We start from the raw sequence: 25,990 nt of genomic DNA on the forward strand, positions 1-25,990 counted from the left end.
TTATGAGGTCCCGTCGCTCCAGTGCGTGGCCCATTCCTTTTTATGAACAACTCCTGACTTCTCTGTCTGGAACTGTCGGTCCTCTCGGGGAATCTTCACCGCATGGTACTGAGGCAATTTGTCTTTGTAGTGGGCTCGCCGGAAGAAACCGCACTGTTGGTACAGGAAAGAAAGAAATGACATGCTGCCATGCTGTATAGAATCTATTTTTCTTTTCTATGTCATTCAAAGTAAGAGACATAAAATACTATCTATTCCCTAAAACAAATGTCTTGTAGGGCTTTTCAAACAGATGCGGATTTAAAAAGTGATTATTTGATGACGCTATGCAGTCAAGGTGACTTCATAAAAAAGATGCATCCACCGGAAAAAAAAAAACATACACATGCTCTGCATTCTTTCAGTCAAAGGCCTCCTTGAATTACACAACAACCCACTGCCAAAGTGCTGAGGGTTAAGAGAAATTGCACATAATACAAAACAAAAGCACTCAGATTAATGACAAATTGATTCTGGCACCTGGTCAAATCAAATAAAAGTCTTGAACGATTGGAACGTGCACAATAAGCTCATGTGATGGTGAATATCTTCACAGACTGGTGCCAGAATGAACAAGTCTTTATTCAACTGTAGTCCAGACAGCACACAGCCCAGCAGGCAGGAGAGAGCCCCCCCCCCCGAAGAGAGCTAGCTGGATGGTGTTCAACAAGCAAAGACTGAAAGGACAAAACTATTTTACGTGAAGGAATCAGTTTGAAGAATGACATAATATTTACTCTCAGTGACTGATAACAGGAAACACAACAGTGGCAAACACGTACAGATTTTGAAGCTACATGTCTCATTCTCAATTGTTCTGTTGTAATGTTTTCATTAATGTTTTCATTACAACAGAACAATTGTGGCCAATTAAATTAAAAAAAAATCACAATTTAGATATAAAAACTCTCCATTGGTCAACCTTTATTTACACAACGGACTCAAACCTTTAAGTCAATATCTGCCTCCATTATCACAGTAAAGCTAAATAGCCTAGCGACACTGACTAATGGAGGTGTGGCTTATAAATGGCTGGTTAACCACCATCCCACTGCTGCTCTGGGTATTTTTGTGGTTAAAAGTGGATAATTTTGTTAATATGTTGGCATTATTATGAACACCATGTGGATCGAAGAGCAAAGCCATCTTTGGTACTTTTACCGCATGGAAGGGAAGCAGGAGGGGAGAGCAGGCCAGAGGGAAATATTCTCTGTATTATAGCTCTGATGCCTGCTTCTCCGCCTCCGAGGGTTGGACACCCAAGTGGGCACGGTAGTATTCCGTCTCATAGTGTCGGCGTGGCTCACTGCGTTTGAAGAACCCACACTGGGCAACAGATCCCCACAAAGACAGAGAGACCCCAGATGGAGCAGAAGGAGACAAAACAAAAAAGGATGACACGCATGAATAAAAGAGGAAAGGAAACAGATGACAGTGAGCTGGAAGGAGTCAAGTGATATAGATCAGAACAGAAAAACAGATGAATAAATGGACTGCCACAGAAAGAGGAAAGGCCTGAGTAAAATAATCCTCAGGGAGGTGACAAAGAGTTTGTAATCATTTCCAATGATTTCTCATCATTTAATTTTAAAGTGTATACCATCTATATGAGACTTCGATCCATGTTGAGAACTTTCAGATCGGTTTTTTTTATTTTTTACTTTCACTATTTTGGAACGCTGAAAAACATAAAAGTTATATTTTAAAAAAGTGTTATAATTTGTGTTACCTTCCACAGTATGCAGACCAGCAGTGTCAGCAGCAGGATGCCGGCCAGGACAGCTATGAGGATGATCCACCAGGGGATCGAGTACTGGTCAGCGAGACCAGGCTCGGGGTAGATCATTACCGGAACCTGCAGGAGAAGGGGGGATGAGATTGAAATGCACTTTTAGCAGAAGGAGATATATTACACTGTGCAGTGAATAAATCAAGTCAGGCCACAGTTAGACATGTGGCGATGGGCTAAAGAGTGTATTCTATGAACTGAGCTACCTGAGCAGCAGCATCCCGGAGGACCAGGTGTTTGATGCTGGACTTCACAGTGATGTTTGCCCTCACCAGCAGCTCCAGAGCACTGACTGTCGGAAACTCCTGAGAGTCACAATAAAGAGAGTTCACACTCAACAGCTAATCAGTCAAACGTGTCAACTTTTATAATAGACACTCTAGCCCTGATATTTCAGCCTGTGACACGTGATCGTGGATATTTTTCGCAAAATCTCAAAATCTCATAAATCCGACAAAGAAGATTTTGGTCTTCTATAAGCTATTCGGATTTTACCTCTATGAAACTGCTGTTCCACAGCCTGGCGTGGATTGTGAGTACAGCCTGACCAGAGAAGCTGTGGAGGGGACACTGAAACAGAACGCAGCGTGCCGACCCCAAGAGACAATCCTGGGAGAAAGCATGACAACTTAACCACAGACAGACAGAAGTAACTATGGAAATAGTGAGGGAGAATATTGATATGTTAGGCGTGTTTTTTTTTTTAGCCTCCAGGTAATTCGCTCATCTTGTCTGTTTTACCAGTTTCAATGACTTCCGCCTCTCGGAAGCTGCCACCGCTGGGGTGGATCGTCCAACGCTGCCTTTTGTCATCACTTTTCCATGGTCATCCTGGTGAGAGCGACGCGTTCGCACAGACTGCAGGAAACCGGACAGCCACACATAGATCAATTGGATTGTAAAGAAAAAAAAATCTTGATTTATACTTACATTAATAGTGTAATGCTGCAGAACAGAAAACAAGAGTACGATTTTCTTATTGGGATTGATTTCACTGGCTAATACCAGAACATCCGCAGAGTAAAATGTTACTGAAGCAAAGCACTCCCAGTTCACACATTTTGTACTTGATGAAAATAAACTATGACGGCTGCCACTAACATACTTCTAGTCTAGAATCAATTAATTTGAAAAAAATGTGTATAAAATTTGATTAGCCATAAATTCTGTGGTGTTAAAATGAGATTTCCTGCTCACCGTGTGATTGGTAAGCTGTGGCATCTCTGCAGGCAAGGAGCTGTGTAGTTTCAGAGGGTTCAGATCCCCCGATAGGGTGCACTGAGTGTCTGGGTGACCCTCAAACCTCATGCTGGATGGATACAGGAGCCATTTCTCATTGGCCAGCTCGTAAGGCCACATGATGTTGAGGAAGGCTGAACCAAGCGTCTGCAGAGCTTGGCCAGGATTAATGACCTAGCAAAAAACACACATGAAGAAATAGCAATTATTTATTATCGTAATTGATTTTTTGCCACCTTATGATAGCTTACCGAACACACATATGGCCATGCATAGACAGATTTCTCACCACAAACTCAAAATCCACAGGGCTGCCGATGTCCTCCAGGCTGGTCATGGCGCTCTCTCCCTTGACTGTCCCACTGAAGAACAGCTGATGAGGACGAGCTAGTCTGCAGTAGGTACAGGGTTTACATCAGTGGGTCAGATGGCCGAATACACACACCGGGTATGGAAGCTGTACTGCTTAAATCTAAACACGAGCTGTGAATTATAGCTTCTCTTAACTGCTCGGTCAAGATACTGTATATACTTGTATATGTACATTGATCAGTCAATTAGAAGCTAAAATCAAAAGGTTTCCAAAGTTACCAGAAATGTCAGGCTACATTTGGAGGAAATATATGTAATGCATCATGTAACTATAAAGCACTCAGAGAGCGCAGACCTCCGCCAAGCAGCTATTTCCCCTCCTAATTGGATTTACACAATCCACATGGTGATCTGGATCATCATCAAAAGGTTCTAAATTATTCTTGGTATCTTTATGCGCCAACCATGAAAAATGAAAATGAATCAGAGTTGATGTGTAGTTTTAACTGATTTTTGAATCCATAAATGGGGTTTTCAATGTTAAACTTTTATATTTTTTCCTGACCTCATTCTGGATCCAATCAAGGTTAAATTTGTTGGTGAGATAGAGGCCCCCACCCTCAATGACTGTGTCAAATTCCATAAACAATAATCAACCGAGCTATTGAGGAACATATTTTAAAGTGATCCGGAATCCAGGATTTCTTCTGGATCATCACCATTGCCATCTGTTCCTGGTAACATTCCCCACATTTCCTGAAAATTTCATCAAGATCCATCTGCCACTTTTTGAGTTATGTTGCTAACACACAGACAAACAAACAAACCAAGGCAATAGAAATGTTGGAGCAGGCTAATAGAGAATAAAAGTTAAAGACTGAAGAGCTACTCACCCGCTGACAGACAGAGGGAGCTCTATGATGACTTTGGCAAAAGCTGTGACTGGTGCGAGGTCAGGCTGCTCACTGATTCTGTAGTGGAAACCATGAGCAAGCACTGTGATCAGACTCCCATTTGGTTTGTGTGCAGTCAAATAATCACAGCTGGATATGAGAGAAACGGGTCCCTCATCTGGTCAGCAGACTCCTCACTCAAAAGGACACGCAGGGGGGCTTACGTTGTCAAAGAGAGATCTGCCGTCAGCTCCGTGGTCTCAATTGTGATGTTAGACGTGCTCAAGTTGATGGAGAACTTCAGCTGAAAAAGTGTGAAATGATTTTTCAGAAAAATCAGGAAGTGAAAACACACTTTGCGATTTAACTTCCTGATTTTTCAGAAAAATCAGGAAGTGAAAACACACTGCGATTTAACTTCCTGATTTTTCAGAAAAATCTGGAAGTGAAAACACACTTTGCGATTTAACATTAGTTGTGAAGGCATGGTTTAAGATGAACTTATTCTGCTGCCCTTCCTTACCTTCGTATCTCTTTTCAAAGGGTTTCCCAAGTCACATTCCACTTGGGATCCATTCTGGTTTGCTTGGCATCTCATCTACAATCAGAAAAAAACACAGGTTTAAACACACACCCGACATGCATCCATAAATGTTTTGTTTTTTTCTTCCTTCCATCGTTTCAGACCTGTTGTGGGCCCCTGGAGCCAGCATACGACAGAGTGTCTGGAAGGGAGATGAGCAGCTGGGCGGCATGGGCGTCGTCTCCATCCTCCTCAGGGCTCAGGGGGTTGGAGGGCGTGTTAGTGACAGTGACCTCCAGCACCACCAACCGCTGGTCTGACAGGGAGAACACCTGCACATCATCCTCATCTCTGCACAACGTTAGAGAGAAGGAAAGGGCGGTGAGAGTGCAAACACACCGCTGTTGTAAATGTTGTTGTATCATTACAAATCTCTTCAACTCCAATTTATGACCATCCTTAGTTTAACACATGATTACACGTCAGTATTAATGTGGGTTATTGATTGCTGGGCGACACATTTGGCTCTGAAGACACTGACTTTGGCAGAGGGGTGAAGAGGTCTGAGTTCAGGGGCCTTGTTCCAAACTGGTAGCTCAGTTTCAGGTTGCTCTGGCAGATTTTGTCGTTGCCACATCCCTCACGCAGGAAGTTCACCTTCAGAGGGCAAAGGAGACCGATGAGATACGCCACAAAACATTTTGTGAAATCTGGATTAAATGATGTAGTATAGCAAGAGCTGAAATGTGTTCATAAAATATGTTTTTTTTTAGTGATGACAATTACCTGGTTGCAGCTGAATATGTTCCTCAATCACTGATTAAACTAAATATATAAAATCATCACCTTGTGCTCAAGGAAATTACAATGGGCTCTATTTTTCTTTTTCTTACATGTAACCAAGAAAATACAGAACAGAATAAATAATTACGTCACAATTTTCGATATTAATAGACTTTAAAGTTCTCTCTGGCAGCATATTATGAAGATAAAGTGTGCTACATGTCATGTAGCGCATGCCTTAATACACCTTAACTTGTTATTGCTGTAATAAATTGAAAAAAGAAAGAAAGAATTTGTTTAATTTAAAATGGGTTTTTTTTCAGACCTCGGAGTGAAGCGTGTTCGAGGGGTAAACACTCAGTATTGGAGGCAGCTTCTCCAGCCTCTTGGCGCCTGAGTGTCGGCGTGGCGGCACAGGCTTGATGGTGTGGGTTATCGCCAGGGAGATGGGTCGCAGTTTGTCACGGATGCTGTCCTGCATAGAGGGAAGAATAAGAACCTTTGCTTTGTGAGATTTGGTCAAAAGGTTATTTTGTAGTGCTAAAGGGTGGGTGTAAAACGTTCCTTAAGAATTGCTGTATTCATTATTATAGAATAAAAAAGGGGGGGTGGGTCTATAATTTATGAACAAAGGGGAAAAAGAGATAGAGCTGATGTTTCTGATCTGACATGAACGGATCTCTGTTACTGACATGTAGCTGGAAGACAGCAGTGGTGCACACAGGGTGACGCTGCCGATGCATGGACACCTCTTCTATCTGGATGTACTCCGACTCCAGGGAACTGCGGCCCAGGAAGTTCACACGGTGGGGGAGACCCAACTTCCTGCGCTCTGTGTCAGCTTCAAAGTGCACCACCAGGGCTTCAAGGGAATAAAACATGGGAGAGGAGGAAGAGAAACAAAGGGATCGAATGAACAGAAATGTCAGGACGCACACAGAGCGCACTTAGAGAGCCCACCAGGGGCCCAACATATACGAACCCCCATCTGAGCTGTGATATTTTCAAAATAAATTCCTCCAGAGAGTGGTACTTTACACTGTAAGGCTGAGCTGAGGTCCGTCATGTTAAAAGAACAAAACTGGCTGTGACTTACTGATGTGTGGTGAGTAGTCTTCTGGGTAGGAAGTGAAGATGAAGCAAGCTTTGACCTCCACGCTTTAAAACAGCAGACATAGGAAAGTGAAAAGTGTTATCTGTCACAGTGTTTTAGAACAGGAGAAGACATTTTCCACCCAGGTTTAATTTATTTCTGCTGAATGCTTGTCACATTATACTTTCTTACCAAACTCCATCTCTGCCCTTGCAGTTGTACTGCTCCAGATCAATGTGCTGAGGGTCAATAGATACTTCTCGTACTACGTGTATCACTGGATGAGATCTTTGGGGCACAAAAAAGCAAAAAGGTAGATGTAGAAATATTTTTTTCTGATTAAATTTTGCAAAAAAAAAGTATTTAATGCAAGATTAATGAAAATATTTTTATTTCTTGTTATTTTTTTTGTCTGCTTAATTGGGATTTTCCATAAAATGAATGTCATTATGAATTGTTTTATTAAAATTCTCTCACCTGAAGAGGACTACAGAATCGTTAAGAGAACCTACAGCGACATCCGGGTACTGGTTGGTATCAATATCCAGACCACCAGAGATGGAATATCCAAAACGTCTCACGTCAAAATCACGACCATCCAACACCTGGTAAAATAAGAAGCTTCATGAGTCATCAGTAGATTTAACGATTTGTATTCTTATTTTCATCCTTCGCTCCTTCTGTTAATCTCAGGACTCACCTGAGCAGGTTTAGTTTCAATTCCAGAATCTGAGCCTCTGTAGATGAAGACTTTGCCGTCTCCATCAAACGGAGCACCCACAGCGATATCTACACAAATTCAGCGACAGTGTTCCTCATTAGAAGCAAACATGAAGTTAAAAGATTGATAGTTCACCGGCTGATAGTAAAAGCATGTTATTAATTCCCAAATTCTCACCTCCATATCCGTCCTGGTCCAGATCTCCGACGTTGGCCACCGTCATTCCAAACATGGAGTCATAGGTCCCGTTGAGGCGGATAGGCCGAGCCTGATCGTCCCAATGGCCGAAGGGGTTTAGGTACACATAAACTGCCCCACCTATCTCCGCCTTACGGTCAAAGAAATTAGGAGCTCCGACGATCAGATCAGTCCAACTGGGAACAGAAGCAGAGGCAGAGTTAAAATAAATAATAATTATTAAAAAGTTCCATAAAGCACTGAAGGGGATTTTGGGAGTTCTTGGCACGTATTATCTAATTTACTGTGTAATCACATAGATTTAAGTATCTAAAATATCATGAAGTAATTTGATTCGTTCCAACTAATAATTGCTCACCCATCGCTGTTCAGGTCTGTTGTAGCCACGGAGTACCCAAAAGAAGACGCAAGCTCCTCCCCCCAGAAGATGTGCTGTGGCACCAGCCGGTGCACGTTGTCCTTCCTCAGCAGCACCACCGCCCCGGTATGATTGGCTCGAGGTGCACCCGCCACAAAGGTCAGCTCCCCAAGGTTCATTATCCCCATGGCGGAGTCCACTGAAAACCCTAGAAGAAGATCGAGTCAGGATGGAGGGAGGAGGAGAGGGTCACGGGTTAGTATTGACCACGGGGCTGGGAGTCTCATCTCCTCTCAGCGAAGGATGGTCCACTCATCCTCCTACTAATGAAATGTGCACCTTAAGTGACTATTGATTATATGTCAAACTCATAATGGGTGTAAAAGTTGTGTGTGTGCTGTGGTTGATCGTGGAGGGCTGCTGGTGGCCGGCGTTGGCTGTGCTTCCAATAGCATGAGCCGGAGGACTGCCTGTGATGCTAATAGAATTAAATGTATGGGGCTCAACTAATGCCTCATGAGATTTATGATGCTGCTGCTCGCCCTAAGTAAAGGCAGTGTATAAACATGGTGGTGGATGTTAATCAGATTTATAACCTGAAGAAATGCCTCTTTTGTGTGTGTGTGTTTGTGTGTGTAGGAATGTGAGGACGCATATAAATCAGATACAGCAGCGGAGTGAACAAGTGTATGGGGAGGGGTGTGTGTAGGTGTGTGTGTGTGTGTGTGTGTGTGTTGTGTTGTGTTGTGTTTTGCTTGTGGAAAATAGCACATCATATAAAACAATACACCTCAAGAGAAGACACCACATGCATGTGTACCAGTTTACCATCTTTACCAGTATAAAAACAAGCAGGGGGTGTGAAGGGTGGGGGTGGGGTAATATATCAGGCATTTGGGAAGGGGTGGTGGGGGGGTGCATTTGTTAACGCTGAGTAAACATGCAAAGGGAGACAACAACAGAGACAGTGGACAGCTCCAGGGTGGCAGGTGTGGAATGCAACAGTTTGTATCACAGACCCTGTGAACAGCAGCGGGTGGAGCGGTGCAACTTCTCCCACCGAGGGTGGTTTAGCACGCTTGCTCCAAGGACGTGGCTATAAAACTAGATGGGGGGGCGCTTAAAGCAGCTGAAGCTTTTAAAACAGGTTCCACGGATATCTTAATATTCCCTTCCTTACCCGATCACTGCATTAAAATGCGTTTACTCCACCTAACCACTGCTATTTTACACAGATTACATATTTCTGCTGTGTATTTTCAGTTGGAAATCTGATTTTAGCTATTTCTTCAATTATAAAAAAAAATCACTATGAATACTTATTTATTTTTAATTTGATTTAAAATGTTAAACCTGTTACTATTTTTTCATTGTATGAAGCGTGGTGATGGGAACAGTCCTATGACGACGATAGCAGTGAACATTGAACCGGACTGTCTGGTTTTCATTCATGCCATATTGTCTCAAGACAATATGGCATTTTTTCAAAAGCACAATGTATAATTTCAGTCAATGTTGTTTCTCATATTTTCTTGTATTAACCATGAATCCATTGGTCTATTGCACATTATACAATAACTACTGATAGCTACATAAAATTGAATTAAATGTTTAAAAAAATGCAAGGTTTATTGTTTTGTTTTTGTTTGTTTGAACTTTTTTTTTTTACTTTAAATTAAGTAGAATGAAGTCAGGACTAAAGGTGAATAAATGCTGTTTTGGCTTCAAACAGGAAGAGACAACTTTCATTCACAATGAGGTCTGAGTATTTAGAATGCATTTGTTGTATTCGCCAACACAATGCTGAAAATGTATTTGTAATTAGTTGAAGGAATTAGGATGCTGTATTTATTTTTTAAATCTAGGTACTGCTGTTTGCCATGTAAATTATGTATTTACGGGTAGTCTTATTAAGGTAAAACCCCAGGACATTGTAAATCAGAATGAACTGAAACACTGTCTCTATCATTTTAAGCATGCTTGGGTGTGCATCTGATCATCTGATTAGGATCAATGGAAGCATGTGAGCCATAAATGAAGGCTAAAAGGTCATGAGGGAATTAGTGTTGCCAAGGAGACAGCTGACTGTGGAGAGTGGGAGGGTAAGCAGGCTGGGAGGTATGTGAATGAAGAGATTTATGGCAGATCCACACACTCAGTGGAAAGTAATGACTTGAACCCACAATAACAAGAAATAGGTTCGTTAAACTGCCAACAGGTTGTTGCACACGGAGGGAAAACACCAAGCGATGCAGAACAATGTTACCATCCTACGTTTTGTAAAAACAAACGCTAGTCCACTGCAGTCCAGAAATATCATATTATACTATTATATATTATAATGAGAGTTGTGGTCTCCAGAGGATGAGCCATATTTTTGGTGTTGCCTTGATTGATGCCACCAGCAGATTTAGGTTGTGATTGATCTCGGGAAAATATCTCAATAACGGCAAGTATTTGATTCAAACAGACAGAAGTGAGCTTTTCTTTTCTGTGAGGTTTGCATCTACGAGTTGGAATGAATCGACGACATATTTTGTGCACAGACTTTTGTTTTCCTCTCAGGATGAACAGCAATCATTTTTAGAACCCTCCATTGTACATCTAATTCTAGTACCATCATCCAGTCATGATTTAATATTTCCCTTACTAAATTATGACAAAATACCCGAGGCACTAAGCTTATTTCCCATCACCCCCTGGTGTGTATGTGTGTGTTTTATCATAACAATTAGCATGCTGAAATGCTAAGCATATGGTGGTTAATAACATTACAGTTGCTAAACATCAGTCGTTCAAAAACTAATATGTTAAACTGCTACTATTAGCATTAAGCTGAAAGCACCACTGTGCCCTATGTTGAGTCTAAAGAGGGCTACTAGGACGGGCATAGTCGATTTATTTGTTAGTTAAACCTTTCAGTTCATAAGAGAAACCACAACCTGGAACGCTTCAAACTGACACACACATGCAGATCGATTCACCACGCTACAGTTAACAGATATCTAGAGACAAGACACACCCTGCTGCTTCTCAAAGAGACAACCATCTCTTTGTGACTGTCAAATCAGGATAATCATAAAGTGACGAGACAAATGAATCACTTAAATTAAATTTGGATCGCTGTCTCTTTATAACAGTGCAAAGGGTGACAAACTAGAAACAAGGTCGAGATCGGAAGAAAGGATTACGACAGAGACAGAGACGGGGTGGTGCTACTTCCACTACATGCCCAAATCTAGTCCAAACAAGAACGCCTCACGCCTACGAACCTAAGTAGCTATTATGAGCTACATCTTCAAACGGTGTGGGCCGGCTGGAGGGCTCCAGAGTTTTGTACAGCAGCGCATCTTCAATGGGGCTGGCCATAAACAAGAGCCCTATGGCCCGAGACGGGTGGATGGGGAGTGATGGGGTGGTGAAATGGTGAGGGGAGGAGAAGAGTGAAAAGAGAGGAGAAAAAAAAGAGGGAGAGGGAGGTGCGGGTGAGAGGCTGTGATAGATTTGGTTTTCGTTCTTTGTGGTTCCGCAGTGCTCTTCTGCAAAGCCACTGTGCACCTGGGGGGAGAGGCAACGCTTCAGGCTCAGGCTGTACCCTGACTGGACGTACACCACCCTCTCTAAAGTTCCCCTTTTACTTTGTTTTTAGACGTGGATGAAATAAGGGTAACATCATCAGTTTGTTTTGCTCAATATTTTTCCAGGGAGTGGTTCAGCAAAGCTTGGAATCACAAGAATTTGTGTCAGGCTACTATGAGATATTTGCCAACATCCACCCACATTCACGTGGGAAAGAGAGTTTAAAAAAATAGAGGTGGTCTTATTCAGGGTGTTGTGAGTCACAAATATAGATCTCTTCCAGGAATAATCCACATGACGGTCAGCCATGTTGGGGGTACAGTTTGAGCCCTGGTGTTGCCCTCCGCCCAGCCCTCTCTTTCTCCTCTGCAAAGGCAGCAGTGAGCAGGGAGGGCAAATCCTACCCAGGTAACTGTGGTAGGGCACAGGAATGAGCCTGGCATTAAGTTGTTTCTGATCTGCCACCTCGTAGGGTCCGTCGTCATAGAAACCAAGGTCAAGCAGAGTCTGGTTTAGGAGCTGGACTCGCATCTCACCTAAAATGGAAAAAGGTGAGGGCCCCAGCAAAGCAGCAAGAGAACAACCACACACTTTACAACATTACATAACATTACGTCACCTGCGTGCACATACACACAACATAAGTCTGTGAAATACTTATCCTTGTGTGTTTCAAATACAAAGAAAAAAACTTTTACCAAAAAAAAGGGGGGGAAAGCTGTCATGTAAACAATGCGTCATAACCTGCTTCTGGGACAATTCTCTCACTATCTCGCTTTGTCTCTCTCTTTCTCACCCACTCACACACACACACACACACACACACACACAGAGAGAGACAGGGGCTATGTGATGAACAGTGAAAACAGTGTTAGAAGATGCAGCTACATATAAAAAATTATGACATCAGCTCATTGCATTCATTACAATTAATTGTAAAAGACTGTAACAAAGTAAAACACAGCATTAATTTCATCTGAGAAACAACAACGATGCAAAATAAATCAGACCGATATAACATCAGAATAATCTTTGATTAAGTGCACGCTGCCGAGTCCAATCACGAGATGGCTTTATTAATTAATTTGATTCTTTTTCAGTTTCTTCATCTCACCTCTACTGTTATAATTATACTGTTAAAACTGATTGGATCTGTCTTCTCTAGCGCTACTAATTTCAACTGTCACATAGCTCAACAATGAACTGAATTCTCAATCAGAATAATGAATAAAATAATTTAGCTTTTAAAGTATGGCACCAAAATGTTAGCATGCTTTTTTTTTTTTTTTTCTCAGTCTTGTTTCTCTGATCCCACCTTCTGCGGGTCAACTGGACACCTTACCTTTCCAGTTGTATGTCCCCGGGGCCCCAAAAAGAATGAAGTTGTTGTCAGGGGTGAAACTGACAGCGAGGCCCTGCTGACAAAAGCCAAATTGTTCATGTCCCTGCGGTCGACCCTCGCAGAACTTCCACTCTCCTCCATCCAAGTCGTCTCGCTCGGTCAAGTCATCACTCAGGACATAGCAGCGTCCAATAGGGTCACGGGTCTCTGAAGGTTTACTGACACGGTGCCTCAGTTCATACAAGTGTGCACAGGTCTAATGAGGGACACAACATGGAGTTAGAGGATTGCTTTTTTTTAAGATCTCTCTTGCTTGCTTATTGAATGTCTTCCTTTTTAACAGTCTAAGGCTTCAACTAAAAGCTGGAAATGTTCAAAAGGGAAGTAGCTTCCCCTTTGTGCTGCAAAGGGGAAGTAGCTTTACTATTTCCACCGACAAGGCAGAACTTCCTGCAGCTTCCTGTACTGATGTGTTTACAGTATGTGATCCTCACTTACCACCACTTTTCCTCCAATCCCCTGACTCTTGACGGTCACTCCCAGCCACTGGTTGTCTTTGCTCTCTCTGTCTAAACTCACTGAGGGGAAACACAGTCGGAAATGGGAATAATAACAGTTTCCACATTGTAAAGAAATTAGGAACGAAGCCACGGGAAGCAAATTACAGTTAAGACTTCTCTTTTTAATGCAAAGAATATGTCCAAACATGTGTACAATTTAGAGTAAGTCAACTTTGCTGGAAACATTTGTTAGAAGCGTTACAAGATAAGAAGGTACACTAATTACTTATTCATGCCAAAAATGTACCTATCGAGAGAGGCTTATAGAGAATGAAGATAAAAAGTACAATTTCCTGACAACTATTTAAATAAAGGCTGTCTTTTAGCTTCCAACTATAAATTGGTGTCAATTTATAAAAAAAATAATAATAACTTGCATTAAATTAGTAGAATGCCACAATTTTAGTCTCGGCTGACACATTTAAATGGGTCGTTTTGACTAGCTATAGATAAAAAGTTCACTATCCTATTGAACTAAAAAGATTTTTAAAAAAAAACTGTTTGAGGAATTCACTGACAGATTTTGCTCATTAAATTACCTTGCAAACTGTTGATTAGGATCAATCAGTCAACTTATAGCTTCAGCTCAGCTACAGTACACTCACCATCAGTATCAATATCCACCCTCTCACAGTCGTACTCCTCTGGTGTGATCGGACACCTGAACAGGGCTCCTGGCCGACTCCCCCGCAGAGGGCCCTGACCTGCGGCCTGCGGTGCCCCCACCAGAATCCTGGAGAAACATGACCGGTGCCTCATGTCATACACTGAATGCTAATTACATGGCACAGTACTGAGACAACAGAGCAGCACAGCAATTGGTTGAGCGGTTTGTCCTATAATCGAGAGGTTGGCGGTTCGATTCCAGGCTCCGGCACGTTTGTGCACTGTCGTTGTGTCCGAGTGAATGTTGGTGGGCCTGTAGCAGGGCGGCTGTGGCTACAATAGTAGCTTTGCCACCACCAAGTATGGAGTGAATGAATAATGCGCAATGTAAAGCGTCTTTGGGTGCCTTGAAAAGCGCCATATAAAACCAATGCAATATTATTATTACTCATTCACATATAAATTCCCATACCTAATTAAGTGATTGTCAAAGAAAAGAAAAAAGCTCTGCCAGATGTCAAAGTAGCTGATTAGCTGAAGGAGCAGAGTAAATACATTATATATTAGATTATATTGTCATTCAGCCTCAAGGTGTGTTGGTCCACCGGAAAAATGACTGGTATGCCAGATTAACGGTGCTGCTCTAACTAAAAAGGTTTGTTTCAGGGTTAACACATATGTTCCTCCTGCTGAGACCACCCACAGTAAGCAAACTATCATTTTATCTAAACTTCAAAGTGATTCAAAACAGCTCTCTGCACAGTCTGCACATGCTGCAGCTTGTCTGTACAAACATAGCTATCAACAATCACCCTTCATTATTTAGACAAGGAGAGTTTTTTATTCTCAGTCAGGTGGTTGCTTGTATTTTAGGTCCAGTGTCACTGCCGCCTGCCTTATTAGGAGTGACTGATTCAGACGAGGATGCTATTTAAAAACTGGACATTGAGCCACATTCCACTCAACACCGTCAGCCGTGGCATATAAATGCATGGAGGCAAGACACGGGGAGACTGAGGGCGAGAAGAAAGATCGGAGGATAAAAAGTAGAGGATAAGATGGGAAGAAAACCAAAGTGTGAGGGATCAACGGTAAAGTGTGTGCCACAACAATAGCACCTCCTCTGTGCATACACATGCAGTAGTTATAATGATGCGGTTGGCTTAAATGCCCCCCGCACATATAAATATTTACCATGTTATGTACACGCTTAAATTAGAACTATCCCTGTGGAAGTATTTTCCTATAAATATACAGTGTAGCAAGCTGATGCATGAACGTTGCACGGACAGGCAGACAGAACAGGAGTCCCAAACACTGCAACAGCCAGCCGTAACAAGTCAGCAAGAGCTGGTTGAATTAGCACCCTGATGAATTTCATGTTTAATACAAATAGGATTCAATTCATACACTTAAAATAGTATTTTGAATGCTATACAAACATTATAACGTTTACAATTTTCGATTATACTTTTTTTTAAAACTTGATTTCACTTTTGTCTCCAGTTGTCTGTAAACTCAGAACTCATTATCCCACAGATTTTACAGATTGCTTGTATTGTGTTTTATTCATTGTTTCTTTGGACCTAAAAAGAGTTATCGGGGGGGTGACATATCCAGCGCTGCATTTTTTTTTTTATATGATTATTTTGTATGTCTGATATTTCTGGTAGAACTTCTCACAGGTTAAGGTGGGAGGTCTGTTAAGCTGCCAGCATTTGGACAAGGAGCTGCACAAACACACTGAGGTGTTGGTTGAGGTCAGGAATTGATTATGTATTCAATTTCAATAACATCTCTGACAAAAACACCAAACATTCGTTAGTCAATGCTTCTCATTAAGATACCTTTCAGCTGTTCTTCTTTCAGGCATTACACAATAGATTAGCCTTTGTTTATGTTTTTTTGTTGACTTGAGAAGTCAACCATTTGCCATCCAGTTGAAGACATTTGTTTGTTCATTCCTCCCCATCCTTCCCTGAGAGGAAGTGACTAACTCCTGAACATGCCAAACATACAGACAGGCAGGAACACATGTTCAGATATAATGACCACCCTCAAGAGTGAGCTCAATTCATTGTTCAGCATTGAGTCAGATGATACAGTGTGTGTGTGTGTGTGCGTGTGTAATATTATGGGATACGGGTATGCTACTATGGCTCCCTGGGCCAGGGCGGCAGGTGTCAGTTTTTAGCCCTGACAGTGACGTTGTCTGATAAAATACCAGCACACACCCGTGTTCCACAGAGCTGTGGCAGCTCTACATGAGATTACATTAGTTTTGCTTTGGGTGGATTGTAAAGCAAAGTACTGAGCAGATTTAAACTGACTGCGGTGGTATAGGCGAAATGTTCACTTACATTATTAGGATTCATCCTCAGGGAATCATGAATGATTTTACTAATGTTGATGAATAGCTTTGAATGATTTTCACTGTGCAGTAGAAATATAAACATCATTGTGCATGAGACATTGAAGGTTTCCCAAATCCATTGCATAGAAATAGTCCTTAGCAAATAGCCACATTATTTTGTTGTTATATTCTTAGGTACCGTAATAATGTCACATCATTACCTTGATTACCTTCTTAACAAACAGAAAACAGTTTTCCATATGCAGCTACACTGACATTTATCCAACAAAACGTGTGAAAACATTTTGGCTGTGCTGTATTTTCATTGTGTGCAGTTTCGATTGTATCCATGAGTTGTGACTATGGTATACATAGTACAGGATAAACGAATCAGCAGTACTACTGCGTTGCACATTGTGATTAATTCAGATGCTCTTTATTGTCATTGTTTTCTAGCCAATCATCACATAAAGGTTAGAGTAGCACAAAAGACCTTCACCGAACAATCATACCCATGTATATAATGAATGGAGCATGTGCAGTGACCCCAGAAGTCATTCTCCTGCCATCCCCCCACCCAATCCACACACACACACACACATGAAATCCCATCCGTCTTAACGCCACTCTCAGTCTCAGGAGACACATCGCTATGCTCCTCTGAGCTCCCTGGAAGTAAGCAGTACGACTGAACGGGCTAGACAAACATCTGGTAGCATCACGATATTTGGACCAACATTCTTTTTCTAAATACGCAAAAAAAATATATATATATAGCCTGACATCCCCCAATCATGATTTCTTCCACATGGGATGTTGGCAGTTCAGTTTTTCCTCTTTGTGAATTACACAAACATCTCTCAACATAAAATGTGGTAGGTTTTAGCAAGTAGTAAGGGAGAACCAATTAAATGTTCAAGTGGATCCAATGAAAGTGGTGAATCCAAATTTAATTTTCATGAAATATTTATCAGCGATAAGCAACAGGGAAACTTACATGACACACACACATATGTGTGTGTGTGTGTGTGTGCAATATTTATCAGTTAATTATTTTTATATCTTATAACTGTTCCTAAAAATGACTGGCAACAGCAGCAAATGAAAGTACACAGTACTTTATAGTACACGTCTGCAGAAAACCATTTTGTAATCCCAAAGTCCTGCTTTGTTTGTTTGAGGAAGGAGGGAAGCTGCACTGTGACCAAAAAAGGAGAAAAGAATCAGATAAACAATATGACGGACACAAAAAAAATGTTTTTTAGTGTGAGCATCCAAAAAGCATCATCATGCTGGACATTTTAGTGAAGAGCAACTGAAACTTTGTCAAACCAACCCTGCCCTGGAATTTTCCAGGCGTGGCCCTTAAAGCTCGAACAAAGTTTGTGTAATATTGAATCACATACTCTCTAAACATTTCCATTTTATAATCTATTTGAACGCACCCTTTAACATCTGTCCATCTGAGTGCAGTGCTCTATAGACAGTTGCTCTACAAGATCAGCATGGGGGCCAGGGGCTCCTACCTAAGGTCATTTGTTAGGCAAGACTGTGACTTCTGGCCTGGACACATAAACACGCCTGTCCAACAACATCAACTGGGACAGTTTCAGAAAATGGCCTTTTCACACCTGACTCCAGTTTCTTCTCTCACTTTTGCTGATAGGGAAATGGCAGCTGAGAATGAGGTGAGCAAACTGTGAATCATCACAGTTTCCGCTTCTCGTCTTGCGCGCCACTCTGAGCAGGGGAGGAAAGAGGATTGGCGAATGCACAATTAAAAGAGAGACAGAAGCAGCTGCTAGACCATCCAAGACCCCTTTGGGATGTGGCGGTTCACTGCCCACGGATGTGACTCGACTTCCTGCCTTAAAAACACTTTGCTCAGTGACATCATAAGGGCAGTTTATTTGAACAAGCGAATAGAAAAGAACAATACTAAATAATTAAGGATCTATCCAAAACTGGAACAATAGGCTCACAATGCTTTTAGAAGATAATGTAAACTCCATCTTAAATTCACATGCATTTTTAACAACCCCTAAGCTCACCACCTGGCCCATGACTGATCAATAAGTGAACAACCATTTCCAGACTTAGACGGGGAAATGATGGACCCTGAAGTCCCAAATATAAAGAGATAACCCCTGCACTATCCATCCCTGTTTGTGTTCAGCTCCTCCTTTTCTTCCCCTTGTTATATATTGTCTATCTTTTGATCGATCCATTTTCTCGACAAGTCTTTTTCTCTCTGTCTTTTGGTTTTCTACAAAGTTGACATTTGAAATGCCGTATAGTTTCGCTATACTTCTGTCCATCCATGGAGGGTTCAATCACATGAACAGAGAAACACATTAAATCAACCACAACTACTACCATTCAAGGGTTCTCTGATCACCTGACCAGCGTATCCTGTTCTACAGGAACATTGACATGCTCTGTAAGTGTGCATATTTGTGATACGGCAATGCATAGGCATGAGATTGAGTTGTTAAAACAGAAAGTGTCATTTTTATATACAGTATATTCTTTTACATTTTTTTATACATTTTTTGTCTGAAATCTTTATTGAGTTTCATTTGAGAAATGCAATTTTAACTCTTCCCACTTTACATCACTGAAAAACAACAGACATTTCATTAGCAAGCAACTTTCAGTGAAAGGAAAGCAAGTGAGCATTTACTAAATGCAAATCGTCATTTAGCAGTTCAATTAAACACTGATGATGGTGATGCTGATGGTGATGATGCTGATGATGGCACATTCACACAACCCCATTCGACTGTAAGTGTTCAAGGAAATGAGCAAAGATAAGAAAGTGGCGGTCATCTGTACAAAAAAAAACAGATTTACAAGATTCTAATATTTGGATGATTTGTAACAAAAGATTTTCTTCAAATGTTCTTTGATGAAACCAAATAAGAAGTATTCACGTCATTTGTAATTTCCTGTTCTTGTCTACTGTTCCTGGCTTCTTCCCGATCTCTGTTATGTATCAGCGCTTCAGTCGAGCCGCCATCAGCTGATTGATTACACTGCATATTAGATTCAACCTCACTGCCGCAAATTGGACACACACACACACACGCGCGCGCGCACACATGCACATTTAATCAAAGGGGAGGCCTTCTGAGATTTATTCATCCCTGTCACTGCCATCCACAGCCAAACATCATCCCCTCCCCCAATTACAGATCAAATAATAAATGTGCTTTTTTTTATTTTCATAAAATAATAGGGTTAACAGTTAAGCTAAATAATTAAAGATAATTCCTTGTCGTGAAAATGTAACAAAATGCCAGACATATTCAGTCATCTCCATCAGATATAAGATGTTTCTTCCCCCTGACTCTGCAGATTGTCCGAGCACGTGGTCCACATGGTAATATTCCTGAAAGCTCTCTGCCAGGCTGCACAGCGTCCCACCGAGCTTTTGTCCAGGCAGAAGCAGCAGAGAGTGGAGGAATGGGGGGATTTCTAAATAGACAGAGAGCAAGTGGCAGCTAGTGAAGAGCATTAATCGTATGCTTGTTTGTGCGCATTCTTGACAGTAAAACATGCACTATACATATATCCTTTGCTACTAAGCTACTGACCGGGTTACTAGGCTTTCACAGGAATGACCGCTTGTTGTTTTGCAACAAGGGAATAACATTGTGAGTTAAATTTAGGAGGGAAATGGGGGAAGGTTCATTCTCATCTGTTGCTGAAGGTGAAAAAGCAGCTTGCATTTGATTTATTTAAATGTAAATGATTGATGTAATAAATGTGTGTAGCTGTCCTGCATGGCGGAAGGGATCAAATATGTTATGAACCTGCATTTTGACTCGTGTGGTGTTTCTGTTGCCGCTGATCACATTCTCTCTCCTCATGTCCTTCAGGTGCGGCTGAAAACGAACCAGCGGGGTCCCAACGAGCCACACCTGAAAACCCTTAGTCATCAGTTACTCCTTAAGACCCTGACTCTACCCTCTGCTCCCTGCCAGATGACGATTGGTCCAGCACACCTGCAGACCTGTTCCTTTCGGTATATAACCACATTGTTCAGACAATTTTCCTGGTGACCTTGCAACACTCTATCAATTTGTGTGCTCTGCAAATCGTGTCTGGAGCTAAAGGTTCTGTAAAGTTGGAAAGATGTTCACGGATTTGGGCTTCCGGCATCATTAACTCATTGGTGATACGTTGTCAAAATAAAACCGATGCCTCTGTCCCATCGTTGTAAGGTAGACAATGTGCTATCAAAAGTAGGTTTCTCTCAAACTGCAGAAATAACATTGTCTACGCGCAGCCGGCTGTGAGACGAGTGCCAAGGGACCGTCTGCAAATTGCTAAAAGCGCTGCAACAGCTAAGAGAGGCGCTACACAGATATTCAGTAACTTCACTTTTAGACACTGTATTTTCACAATGTATTTTCACCGAAATGAACTAAAGCAAATGTCCTGGTAAACATGAGTCCTGAGGCTTTTACATTCTAATGACACGGCTCTGTTGTGGCTCTTTGTCCGTGGATTAGAAGACCGGGTTTGCAAACTGAGCCAAATACCAGCTGTTAGATGCACCAGCCCAGACCTAGCTGTAAGATAATAATAATAGCATATATTTCTGGGTCTGAGATATGTGTGTGGGTGTTTGTGGGGGGGTGCACTTATTGATAGAATGGGTTAATTTGCCAATAAAAGACGTATCCACAGAGAGGAAACTGGTACGATTGAAAGTGTTACACAAAAGGGAGAATATGAACAATAGTCTTTCAAGGCCAGATCATTCTCTCTCAGCAGGAAACGATACCAGATGATTTGTGACCTACATCAGAAGTGATGCCCTCCTTTGTCAAAGCATTCGAAAACAGGAAAGTCCTGAATGTAAAGAAATTACATGAGAATGCCCCAAAAGACTCCAGCATACATCTTGGTTCTGAAACTACTCACAACCCTTTAGCAACGGCCTTGAAGTTGTGGTTTTGTTTTGCTTTGCAATGCATTTAGGGAGGTTTGATGAAAGGTTTCTTACTAAATGTTTTACTGAATTAGCCATGCTGGTGGATCTCAATGGTGAGGGTCTGTCTGCTGGTTTGTACAGAGACTCATGGTCTGAAGAGGATAAATTATTATGTAGCAATATGAACAAAATTAAAGTGGCAAATAATTTAACTATCTATAGTTGTAATTATTAGTGTAGCTGCCGCCCAAGGTGTCTAGAATATACATGTAATTAATTTGATTATAAAGATAGAATTAAGAACGAAGTTGATACTTGATTGAACTTTGAGGGAGTAACAATTAGAGTTAGAAATGTTATCATCGGGGTTATATTATGGCTGTAGAGTGTTAATAGCATTTGGCAGAAAAAGAGTATAAGTATAAAGGATCACACAATGTCTGTGTGAGTACTGCAATTATTATATAAACAATGTGAAAATAAAAATGTATCTAATTGTAAGGGAGGATATTTTGTTTTCCTGGCATTTGCCAGCTATATTACAGTGTTTGCTCAAGCAACGGTTGAGTTCAGGGAGATTGGCAGTGATGGGACAAAGCTCAGTGGGCTTCCTGTCTTCACCAGGCAGTGAACTATTAGCGGAAGCACCTCTCATAGCACTATAAATAGCAAACGCACACATGAGTCCGACTGAAATACCGCCTCACCTCATCCTCTGTCTGGCAGAGTTCACCAATGGTGGTCTCTGCTTCAGGACAACAACAAAAAATAGATTACCTCAAAAGTTTTCATGTCCAGGAGGCCAAATTTAAGGTCTTATCTCCAACTGAATGGGGCATATTGCTACTGCCCGCCCGCCCGCCCCCAACGTATCACTGAATATATGAGCATTGTGTCACACGGGCTGACCTTTTTGCCTTGGCCTTTGCAGAAATATTGAAAAGGATCTGTAAGTTTGCAGCAGCCATAAATCTGCACAGAATAGATGAATAGATACTGTAAAACAGAACAAGAAGACATTCATTCCATAAAGCTGCCAGCTGTATCTGAGTCTGCCCCCCCCCCCCCCCCCCCCCCCCACACACACACACACACACACACACACACACTGTAAGGCAATGCTTTTGAAGTAACTCGTGACTCATCTGATATTTTGTTTCTAACAACTTGTCCAACTTGTACTTTGACAGTATGATGCACCTCGATTGCCATTTAAGAGATTTGATACAGCCATGACTAAGTGCATCAAAGCGCTGGTATCATTTTCAGTATTGAATCTGATCCTGTAACACATAATGATCACAACACAGCATGACCGCAGGCGACAGTCACCCGAACCGTCATAATATAAAGAGAAAATGAGATAGTGGAATCTACTTACAACGTGTTTGAGGCACATTCCGTGAGACTTTACAATGAATACAGGAACAGAGATGATAATAGGATGGAAACTCCCAAATCCGAGCAGCAGCATTACAAAGAGGGCACCATCGTAAAGCTTCTTCAAATGGAAATGTTTTATTGAGGACCCATCGTAACTGCTGTGTTCCTATCTGAATAATACATTCCACTAAATGAAAGTGTGGTAACATCAGTTTGAAGCAATTTGAAGTCCTAATATCCTGATGAAATCATCATGTCATCAAGGCCGTCCTGGGAATCTGAGGTCACGACCTCTGTGTTTTGGTCAGGTAATTTGGCAGTTTTAAGACCCAGGGGGAGTTTACGTTCTGCTCTGGTGGAGATCAATCTACATCTAATTTGGGTTCACATTGAAATTAAGTAATAAGTACCGTATATCATTAGATATGATTTTTCGTTTATGTATATAAACAACTGCTTGCAAAAAAATATATTAAATATGAAATAATTTGTCAAAATTGTTCCTGTCTCTGTTGACCTGAGGCGGCTGAACTTCATTCACTGTAGTTTTAAGAATGTTGAGAACTGACTTGTTTTATTAGATAAGAACCGGATATATAAAGGATGACATTGAAAGATAACTCAATAGAACATGTATTTGTTTGTGAGGGGGCACATTTCTGCAGACTCATGACTACAGAAGTTTGAGTCATTCACAGATGCAGTAGAAGTTGAGATGAGGATGAACTCATCGTTGTTCCAGTACGAGTGATGTCACAGCATACTGGCGGCAGCATCATTCACCTCAGGAGGTGCGTCAGGTTAGTTTATTGCTGCCTCTTCATGCTACTTCCCAATAGGTCTCCCTCTTCAGTAGCTCTGTTGACATTTTAAACTCACCCTCAGCTATTTAAATAAGCTCCGGGATTGCTTTCGGGCAGTGAGGATGTTTCAGAGGGGTGACGTGACAATCACTGCTGATGTCAGAATATAGAATGATAGGAATATATGCATAAACAAATCCCACGTGAATACTGTACAGTTTACGGATATTTATTCCGTGACATACATTTTTATTTCAATGCTTTGAAAACTTTTTTTTCACAGTACCTCAGTCTTGGAATTGGAATTTAGGATGTTTAATTGTTTACATAGCATTTCTTTTATGGTATTCTTGCAACTTAATACATTATTTAAATATGTCTTCCGCAACCTGTCACATTCATTTATCAAATTTATCTCATAATGTTTGTTTTATTTCTGTCGATCTGGCACTTTATTATCTCAACTCATCAGTCCAAAATATTAATCACAAAGCTGAAAGAAAGAAAGAAACTAAAGCAGACTCATATTTATAGTGATGCAGCAAACAATTCCATAGATTTACAGGCATCCATAATTTATTCATGACATCTGGAGGGCTGAGACTGATCAGTGCTCCAGTCACACATCTCCCCACAAACTGAGGATCAGAAAGCCAGCATCATAATATAAACAAGCAAAAACCACATAACCAGACACAGTACAGAACTATCACGACATCCTCCCCTGCAGTGTGAGGTCTACATCAGACCTGCTACTTAGAAAACCCTTTCTCCTTCAGAAATTGCTGCCTTCCAGCTGATTCAGCATGCCTGTACTCTCATCCACCATCCACTTACTGTAAATCACGTTTTCTCACTCAGAGGTCAGGCTGCTCGTGCTGCACATACTAAAACTCCTGCACTCCGTCCAGAGTTATGAGAGTACCAATGACTGAGCAGATGCAATGACTGGTGCGGCATAGAAATGCTGACTGCAGTAGCCACGCAACTCCAGTGGCTGCTCTTGAAAGGCCTGAAAGGGAGGCAAATCTGCATATGCTGAATGTTTGAAGCATGCAGCAGGGAGAGATTGTTGAGGCAACTCAATCACACATTGTAGCAGAAAGTCAGAAACACGCATGGCCCGCATTCACCCACTTTACTCACCAGCTCTGAGGCTCTGGGGTAAGCTGTTGGTGAAGTGCTAGAGAGAAACCAAAAAAGGTGCCATGGTCGCCCAACTTATGCAGCGTGTGAGTAGTATCCAGGTTAAAGCCCAACGCTTGGCTTAAAAGGGTCATCAGAGCCCAGAAGAGGAGGGTTGTCCCAGGATGAGGGGAATGCAACGAGAAGGAGACGGGGTTCTCGCGTCCTTTTGGGGCTGCCATAGCAAGCACAGTTCAAAAAGAGTAGCGGGCCGCTTCCTTTAATGGCTCCCTGAGAACTAAAGGTGAGAAAATAAAGCCAATCCTCTCCAGTCTCCTCTCCTTTACAGATTCCTCCCTTGCTTTGTCGCTCTCTCTTCCTCCCTGGCTGTATGGTGCTGGTTCTCAACTGCGCTTGCTGCTGTCAGTCTGGAGAGCAGGCTGTGAGAATGTGGTCCGCTACCAGCATATGTGTGTGAGTGTTTCTCTCAATGCATGTGCGCCTCCCCCTCCTCTAAGCTCCAAGGGAGACAGAGGACAAGTGCCTTGAATAGCCCGCTCACTCCTCCCCTCCTCTCTCTCTCTCTCTCTCTTTCAGTCCCCCCATCCTCCCCTCTCTCAGCTGACATCAACACTCAAGGGACTGGTGCCAAAATACCAGGCAAGGTTGTCAAGATACTTGGAGGCTATTGAATAGAGAGAGAAAGGGGGGGGGGGGGGGAGAGAGAGTAAAGCCAGCGGACATATTTATGCACTGAGTTTGCACGGTCCAAACTGCCTCTTTCTGTAGACTATCTTTGGCGAGACGGGCGCTTCTGAATAAATAAATACATAAATAAACTGAGGAAGGGCAGCACAGTGGTGCAGTGGGTAGCACTGTTGCCTCACATGTTCAAATCCAACTTGGGCCTTTTCTGTGAGGAGTTTGTATGTTCTCTCCGGGTTGTCTCGCTTTCCCACCAAACAAAAACTTGCAAGTTAGGTGAATTGGTGATCTTAAATTGTCCATAGGTGTGTGTGTGTGAATGAATCTATCTGTGTCTGATTGCCTAGTATCTAAACTCTCTACCAATCTCTCAGAACTGAAGAAGCCTCTTGGATGAAAGGTGAAACGTCTTCGATTAAACTTGAACAAGACCAACCAACCCTTCTTTTTTGCTCTTCGGGATTTACCATGACCTGGATGACTGACAACCGACAGGAAATGCAAATGTTGTGTTTTGTTGTGTAGTTTGGAGTTGGGTTAAATTCATGCCATAAACAGGTAAAACTAAGCATTCATTATGCAAGTTATCTTGAGTATTTAGTTTTTTTTATGGAATCGGTACTGATAAGTTATCTTCAAGTTGA

At 41.8% G+C, this 25,990-nt stretch overlaps 1 protein-coding gene across 1 annotated transcript; it reads right to left on the bottom strand.

Moving 5' to 3' along the window:
• Window positions 1-24,883, bottom strand: itga7 (integrin, alpha 7). The gene is made up of 26 exons (XM_068741921.1): window positions 24,663-24,883; window positions 14,035-14,162; window positions 13,368-13,447; window positions 12,870-13,125; window positions 11,932-12,063; window positions 11,221-11,328; window positions 7,949-8,156; window positions 7,570-7,766; window positions 7,372-7,460; window positions 7,149-7,276; window positions 6,864-6,959; window positions 6,675-6,736; window positions 6,271-6,440; window positions 5,904-6,053; window positions 5,337-5,452; window positions 4,960-5,146; window positions 4,796-4,870; window positions 4,497-4,576; window positions 4,273-4,350; window positions 3,357-3,459; window positions 3,026-3,241; window positions 2,570-2,686; window positions 2,324-2,437; window positions 2,035-2,133; window positions 1,769-1,894; window positions 1-153 (listed from the first exon to the last, which is right to left on the bottom strand). Exons 1-26 carry the CDS (start codon window positions 24,881-24,883, stop codon window positions 1-3), a joined length of 3,489 nt encoding a protein of 1,162 aa, XP_068598022.1.
• Window positions 24,884-25,990: the final 1,107 nt, after the last annotated feature.

Source organism: Brachionichthys hirsutus, chromosome 8 (assembly GCF_040956055.1).
Source record: "Brachionichthys hirsutus isolate HB-005 chromosome 8, CSIRO-AGI_Bhir_v1, whole genome shotgun sequence".
Taxonomy (NCBI): domain Eukaryota; kingdom Metazoa; phylum Chordata; class Actinopteri; order Lophiiformes; family Brachionichthyidae; genus Brachionichthys; species Brachionichthys hirsutus.

Coding starts and splice junctions, on each gene's coding strand:
- itga7 (XM_068741921.1), bottom strand. CDS start 24,883: ATGGCAGCCCCAAAAGGACGCGAGAACCCCGTCTCCTTCTCGTTGCAT. Junction 4,577..4,795: donor CTTTGAAAAGAGATACGAAG/GTAAGGAAGGGC, acceptor ACACTTTTTCAG/CTGAAGTTCTCCATCAACTT. Junction 2,438..2,569: donor GGCGGAAGTCATTGAAACTG/GTAAAACAGACA, acceptor GCTTTCTCCCAG/GATTGTCTCTTGGGGTCGGC.